At 46.0% G+C, this 7,795-nt stretch overlaps 1 protein-coding gene across 8 annotated transcripts in view; it reads right to left on the bottom strand.

The window, feature by feature from the left end:
• Window positions 1-2,004: 2,004 nt before the first annotated feature.
• UBE2V1 (ubiquitin conjugating enzyme E2 V1) overlaps window positions 2,005-7,795 on the bottom strand; it is a 33,872-nt gene continuing 28,081 nt past the window's right edge. For 3 of the 8 annotated variants that reach the window (XR_005200509.1, XR_005200511.1, XM_017529921.2), the window contains 2 exons: window positions 5,255-5,380; window positions 2,005-3,783 (listed from right to left, as the gene is read on the bottom strand). Coding sequence is in view for 4 of the 8 variants with exons in the window: in XM_017529921.2 (XP_017385410.1) it covers window positions 3,637-3,783; window positions 5,255-5,380 (273 nt within the window). In the remaining 4 variants the exon portion in view is untranslated. Of the gene's footprint in view, window positions 3,784-4,900; window positions 5,381-6,689; window positions 6,866-7,795 lie in introns of those variants that run through there. The other 5 variants (XM_037739054.1, XM_017529922.2, XM_017529923.1 and 2 more) reach the window with 2 other exon arrangements.

The raw sequence follows: 7,795 nt of genomic DNA, 5'->3' as shown, positions 1-7,795 counted from the left end.
AAAAAAAAAAAAAAAAAAAAGGCAACATCTGAACCTCCCATAAGCACTTCCTGTGTGCCCTCAATATAGGTCTAAACTCTGTCCGTAAACTTCAGACCATCTGTTAACTCACCACCAAGGAAGAGCAAATGACACAAGCGTGGGACACAGTGCCCATAAGATCACAGATCCGAACGGCTGTCTCAGAGGATTTGGAGTGTTAAAGTTTCACAGGCCTTAAGCCAGGTCCAGCCAACCTGCTAATAAGGTAAAAAGTGCACACCCTAGGATTTCAGGCAGGATTTGTTTTCCTCTCGGGGTCACTCAGCACAGAAGACGTCACCTTTAGATTTAACCACGAATTTGTTCTGGGGTTCTCCAGCAACATTTTGAAATTTTATTTTTTCGAGACAGGGTTTCCCTCTGTAACCCAGGCAGGATGCAGTGGCACCATCATGGCTCACTGCAGCCTTGACCTTCCAGATTCAAGTGATCCTCCCACCTCAGCCTCCTAAGCAGCAGGGACTTGCAGGCACTCACTACTATACTGGCTCATTTTTAAATTTTTTGGAGTCAGGGGTTTTCCTGTGTTGCTCAGGCTGGCCTCAAAACTCCCGGGCTCAAGTGATTCTGCCGATTTGGCCTCCTAAGGTGTTAGGATTACAGACGTGGGCCACCATGTCTGACCTGCAATGATTTTGGAAACTCTCCTGTCCTTCTCCCTTGGGAGAGCTGACTGAGAATGAAGAACACATAGCTGCCCCTGGCCTGCATGGACTTTCAGAACCGAAGGGCAGCAGTCTACTCCAGAGGACTCCAAAGACCATTGGCAGAAATCTGGGCAAGGCTTTCTGGAGTGTGGCCTGTTGGAAAGAACCTGGCCCTTTCCTTACAGCCAGCTCTTCTGACACCTGAGCTGGCCTCAACAGCCAGAGGGACTGGCCTGCTCCTGCCACCAAGGCTGCACCCATGTGTAGCTGGGACCACAGCAGGAAGTTGAAGCTCTGGGTAAAAACGAGACATGTTCCCACTGCTTATGCAGTAGATGGTAGACAAATCGTTAATCATCAGATCGAAATTCTTGTTTCAAACATCAGAAATATATGTGACAATCCTAAGATTTTTTTTTTTCTGAAAAGACTACTAAGTCAAGCCAATAAAGGGCTTCTAATGGACATTTAATAGCCCAAGACCTATGAAGCTACTTAAACCAAATGAAGAACCATTTTTTAAACTACCATCTTGGGCCAGGCATGGTGGTTCATGCCTGTAATCCCAGCACTTTGGGAGGCCAAAGTGGGTGGAGTACCTGTGGTCAGGGGTTCGAGACCAGCCTGGCCAACACAGAGAAATCCTCATCTCTACTAAAAATACACAAAATTAGGTGGATGTGGTGGAGTGCGCCTGTAATTGCAGCTACTCGGGAGGCTAAGGCAGGAGAATTGCTTGAACTCACAAGGCAGAAGTTGCAGTGAGCCGAGATTGCATCACTGCACTCCAGCCTGGGTAACAAGAGCGAAACTCTGTCTCAAAACAAACAAACAACAACAAAAACCTAACGTCTTTAGGACAGGGGTTGGCAAACTATGATCCATGGGCCAAATCTAGCCCCCCACCTGATTCTGTATGGCTTCTCGCATGAAGAATGATTTTTACAGATGAACATTTGCAAGAAACTTGATGACAGGGAACACTAAGGAATTCCAATTAAACAAAATGTTATCTACTAAAAGAACTCCAGTCCTCACATTAGTGAGCCAGTAACACTACAAATAAACTCAACTCTAGTTTGAATTTCACCAACTAAAAATCTGGGGAAATCTGTTTTCTCTCAGCATATGAGTACTTACCTAATGTCCTGAGATTTTGCCTCTTGGGCTGCAAAGCCTATGTATTTACTAATTTGGGCCCTTTTAGGAAAAGTTTGCCGACAACCCCTGCTTTAGGATGTCAACTTGAATCCCAAAGCATCTAAAACTTTAAATTCTGTCCCTAATATGCCAAGAGGAAGAAGAGCACAGCCTGTTAAATATTAACGCACACTTTTTTTTTTTATTATATTAAAATCAGGCAATGGTCTGACAATAAAAAGGCTGCTTATGGAATACTGTTATGTTAAATTTCACTTACAGGATGTTAAATCCTCAGAACTAAGGTTTTCCCCCGGAAAAAGATCAATGGAAACATCAATTGCTTTTCAGACTTGATAGTTGCTGCTCCAAAAGGTGGTTTACACAAATACTAAATTAAAAAAACCTTTAGTACACAATGAATTGCTTTTATTTCGGTATGCATCCACATTTCAGCATTTAGTGGTCCTGAACAGAAAGTGGAAAGACGCAGCAATTTGCCAGGAGGTCAAGCCCGCCAATTTCGGGGATCTGCTGTGCACACCGGGTTCTTTCTTAATCCCTGCTGAGGATCTTGAGAAGCAGCAGCACCAAAACCAAGGCATGCACCGGATTCAAGGTTCTTTTTGTTCCAGTTGTCAGATTCCAAACTAGACCCCAATGGATTGCAAGGATGGCCAAATGAAAGCCCTGTTTAAAACTTCTTCAATTTTTAAAAGCAAAAGCAATTACAGTAAAGTAAAACAATTCAGAGGGATCATGTGTGCTTACAAGTGTCTTCATGTGGTCTTTCTCCGAGTTCAACCACCAAGGACTCTGAGAGCTGGCAGGTCTGAGTGGCCCTGGTGACTATTCTTTTCACCTTATCAAAACCTGAGCTAAAAACAACGCATCAGCTGATGACAGCAGAGGGTGGCAGGGCTGAGGACCCACTATTCATTTCCCAGGCTGGTGGAGAGTGAAAAAGTATGGTTCTGAAACTAAACAAGGGTGGTGAGAGACTCTTTCCAACTTTACCTCGTGGCTTCTGGCCAAAGCAAGGAAGTGTCATGGAACGTGTTGGGTGGTGATGGGGCAAAAAGGAACTTCAGGAGGAGGGAAGAAAAAGCAGCACCCCTCGATAAAGGTGGGGGAGAGAAGGTATGGGGAAAGCCCTGAATTCCTCACCGAAGGCCAATCTCAGAGGGGAGCGGAGGGGTTACAATCTATGCTTCGGCCAAGGGCAGGAGTGGAGGAGCGTGGGGACAGGATGATGGCTTGGAAGGGGCATCATTTAAGACTTAAAGAAACCAGGGGTGCAGGCAAAGCACCCCACACACCCAGCAGTAGTCCCACAGGCTGCGACCTGAAACCTTCACAGCTACTCTGACAAGCCCTCCAGGCTAGAGGGCTGTTGTTGCAGGGAGGGTGGGAGGCAGGAGGGTGAGGAGAGAAGGCAGAGACCCCAGGCCGTGTAATCAGCAGCAAGGTGATTGTGTGATGTGTCTTTTCACAGTTGAGTTAGATGTGCCCCACCAGTTATGATGGGAATCAATTTAAATAGACTTTCTTGATCCCAGAAGTTCAACTACGTGGACAGTGGTTACACTTGACAGGATGATTTGTTATAGCACAACTTATATATTTCAAATGGACAAAAAGTTAGTATCATTTACAGTATCTTAAGATAAATTTCCTTTGAATGGGAGCTTCCTTTCCAGTACTTTGAGGTCTACAAGACGTATCTAGAAAATTTACTACTGTGGAAAATGAAGACTGCTTAAATTGAATGGGGGGGAAGGGAAGGGCCTGTGGTTTTTCTTTTTGATTAATTGCTGTAACACTGTCCTTCAGGCGGCTGAGGGAGTTTCATATTTTCTTTAGACATCATTAGGCGCCGAAGCTCTTGCAGGACAACTTTGATGCTATATGAATTCTGCCATTTTGCTAGCACTGATATGGCTCTTGGGTCCACCTACAACAAGGCAAACAAAAGCAAATTACTCTCAGACGCTCAAACAAAATAGCTATATGCCGGGGTTAAGCTAAGGTTCAAATGGAGTAAGATGTACTTTTCAGGTTGAACCTGCTGCTAGTCATAACACCTGGCATGCGGAATACCTACCTGCAAGAGTCCCTCCCTCCAGTCAGCCTGCCTTTCCCTTTTGTGCCCAGAATGCTTACAATCTGGGATAAGGAAACAGTGGTACTCACACTTCGTGAGAATCAACCCAGCCCTACTTGGCTCCGCAACAATGGCCACTGCTAGGCTGGCTGCTGTCGGGCTTAGGGCCTGTCCTCTTCGCTGCACCCAGGTCGGGGGGGACANTAACCCTGGTGACTATTCTTTTCACCTTATCAAAACCTGAGCTAAAAACAACGCATCAGCTGATGACAGCAGAGGGTGGCAGGGCTGAGGACCCAATATTCATTTCCCAGGCTGGTGGAGAGTGAAAAAGTATGGTTCTGAAACTAAACAAGGGCGGTGAGAGACTCTTTCCAACCTTACCTCATGGCTTCTGGCCAAAGCAAGGAAGTGTCATGGAAGGTGTTGGGTGGTGATGGGGCAAAAAGGAACTTCAGGAGGAGGGAAGAAAAAGCAGCACCCCTCGATAAAGATGGGGGAGAGAAGGTATGGGGAAAGCCCTGAATTCCTCACCGAAGGCCAATCTCAGAGGGGAGCGGAGGGGTTACAATCTATGCTTCGGCCAAGGGCAGGAGTGGAGGAGCATGGGGACGGGATGATGGCTTGGAAGGGGCATCATTTAAGACTTAAAGAAACCAGGGGTGCAGGCAAAGCACCCCACACACCCAGCAGTAGTCCCACAGGCTGCGACCTGAAACCTTCACAGCTACTCTGACAAGCCCCCCAGGCTAGAGGGCTGTTGTTGCAGGGAGGGTGGGAGGCAGGAGGGGGAGGAGAGAAGGCAGAGACCCCAGGCCGTGTAATCAGCAGCAAGGTGATTGTGTGATGTGTCTTTTCACAGTTGAGTTAGATGTGCCCCACCAGATATGATGGGAATCAATTTAAATAGACTTTCTTGATCCCAGAAGTTCAACTACGTGGACAGTGGTTACACTTGACAGGATGATTTGTTATAGCACAACTTATATATTTCAAATGGACAAAAAGTTAGTATCATTTACAGTATCTTAAGATAAATTTCCTTTGAATGGGAGCTTCCTTTCCAGTACTTTGAGGTCTACAAGACGTATCTAGAAAATTTACTACTGTGGAAAATGAAGACTGCTTAAATTGAATGGGGGGGAAGGGAAGGGCCTGTGGTTTTTCTTTTTGATTAATTGCTGTAACACTGTCCTTCAGGCGGCTGAGGGAGTTTCATATTTTCTTTAGACATCATTAGGCGCCGAAGCTCTTGCAGGACAACTTTGATGCTATATGAATTCTGCCATTTTGCTAGCACTGATATGGCTCTTGGGTCCACCACTCCATTAGAACTATTAACTCCATTCATATTAATTTTTGTTACAAATCTTACAAAGGGGGGTGCTTCTGGGTATTTAGGTCCACATTCTATTTTAAGGCTGTATATTCGGTTTTCATAAATTGTCTGGAAAAAAAGGGCACAGAGATGTCACGCAATTACAAACAAAGAATTCAAAAAGGTAGAGCTTGTGAAACCCCATGTATCACTGACTGTAGAACTGATACATCTCCTTCCAGCATGGAGTCTACTTGTTCTGTGGTAGGTGAGCAGCTCTATACTAGTTCCTATACTAGTTTATATGACTTCCAGGCTTTGGGGAAATAAAAAGAAGATGGAACATTTAAGCAAGTACCAATAAAGTTTTAAGTTAGTATCAAGTCTAATAATCAGAGGGACCCGTTTCTATGTTAATTTCCCTACCTTGCATTCCTTCTCTGGGGAATGGTAAGAGACATTCTCTATTCTAGGAAGCCATGCTAAATGTCCACTCACCAGGATTATCAGCCAATCAAATGCCACTATGTGCAAAGCGCAGAGCAGGCCACTGCCTTAGAGAACCTCAAAATTAACACAAGATGAGGGAGGGGTGCAGACCCAGAGCTGCCTCCCCCTTCTCCATCACTCTGGGGTTAGGCATTGTGTAAGGGATTTCAATTGGGGTGTTCCATCCCTCCCTGCAGTCTTTTTTTTTTTTTGGTAGTCTGACCTGAGAGATTACTGGCATTCAGTGGGTGAGGTGGCATAGGGAACAGTCCTTCTTAAAAGGCTATCTGTGCCTTTGTTGAGAAACACTGAAAAATTCCAACCCCCTATGCCAACAATCTCTTCGCTGTACCATCTACCCTATGAGCAGTGAGACGTGCTCTGTTGCCCGGCCGTTCCTTCTGCTTGGAGCGCCCTGCCCCCACCTGAAATGCCTTGCAACCCTGAAGACCCAGCTCAAACGCCACCTAGTGTCCCTAGCTTTCTGTCCCATGTGAAGTCACACTGCTATTACATGTGAAGACCACACTGAAGGGTGATGTCTCCCCGTTAAGAGTAGCCCCCTCAAAGGCAGGGGCTACCCTCCTGCGGGTCCCTCTCAGGCATCAGTGCCCTCTCCTCAAAAAAGGAGTCTTGTGCTGCACAAGTAATTGCACCTGTGTAAACAGCGGCATCTAGTGGTCTTTGGGGAGAATAAATCAGAGGATGTGATTTAAACCCTTGCTTAATTCAGAAGGCATTCATAATATACCCATAGAAACTTCTTGTCCACGGGGATCCCAAACTATAACCAAACCAAAACTGTGGATTTCCACCTGCCCTCTTCTTCCTCAGTACGTGACATCAGCATTTACCCAGTTAGCAAAAGCAAAAACCTAGCGGGCATGCAATTCCCTTTTCCCTTACCCGCCACCACCTCCCAATGGTCAGAAGGTCCCACTGCTTCTACCTCCGAAAGATACCCGGTATGACTCCCCTTTCCTCCACCACCGTCACCTCTTCGGAACTCCCCCAAGACTCTTTCTCTCTTGCTTCCGGCACAGCAGCCAGACTGACCTCTTAAAAACAGGAAGCTGTCTCTATTGGCTTAACCCTCTGATGGCTCCTAGTGACCTGAAGAGGAAGCTGAAGTTTCCAGACTGACTGGGGCAGCCTCACCTCCTCTCCTCTCGCTCTTCTCCGTCCCCTGCCCGCCATTCCTCTTCAACCTTGCCAAGTTCTCTCCATCGTGGAGCTCTCACCAGCTGCTCCCCATCGGAAGTCCTCCCGATCCCCTCAGCCCCTCCCAACTGAGGCTCAGTCATGCGTCAGACCCCCTCACTAAACACAGAAAAAAGAGGGTGGGGGCCTTGACAGGGGCCCTCAACTGAATTGATACTCAAATGTTTATTGAATAAATGTTTCTCTTCACATTTTCATATTATAAAATGAACACCTCATTGCAATTAAGGCATTTCCTTAAAGAAAAAAAAGAGAAAGAAACAGAACAAGTAGGAAGCAAATAAGGGCAATGACTCACACACGGATTTATGGAAAATGTGATAAGAGATCCATCCAGAGCCTATCATAGTCTCCATCAACTACATACTCAAGAAGTATCTGTTGACCGATGGATCCCAGATGGAGCAAAATCATGCTCCCTGGTTTGCCACACAGTTCAAAGATGAAATTTCCTACATTAAAAAGTCTCTTCTGAGGGGCATGGACTCATGGTAACTACCAAACTTAGTCTTAAAATCTTTGGTAACACACTTTGGAGGCTGGGATGCACTAAGTCAGTCATTTGCTGGCATGTTTTACAGCTTATCAGTGCTGATGAGATTTCACTGATCATTCTATCTATTAATAATAGTGTCAGGCCGGGCGTGCTGGCTCACAGCTTAATTCCAGCACTTTGGGAGGCCAAGACGGGTGGATCACTGGAGGTCGGGAGTTCAAGACCAGCTTGATGAACATGGTGAAACCCTGTCTCTACTAAAAATACAAAAATTAGCCGGTGTGGTGGCACATGCCTGTAATCCCAGCTACTCAGGAGGCTGAGGCAGAATTGCTTAA

This window comes from Cebus imitator, unplaced genomic scaffold (assembly GCF_001604975.1).
Source record: "Cebus imitator isolate Cc_AM_T3 unplaced genomic scaffold, Cebus_imitator-1.0 Scaffold62, whole genome shotgun sequence".
NCBI classification, from domain to species: domain Eukaryota; kingdom Metazoa; phylum Chordata; class Mammalia; order Primates; family Cebidae; genus Cebus; species Cebus imitator.
This window is presented reverse-complemented; position numbering and strand designations above follow the sequence as displayed.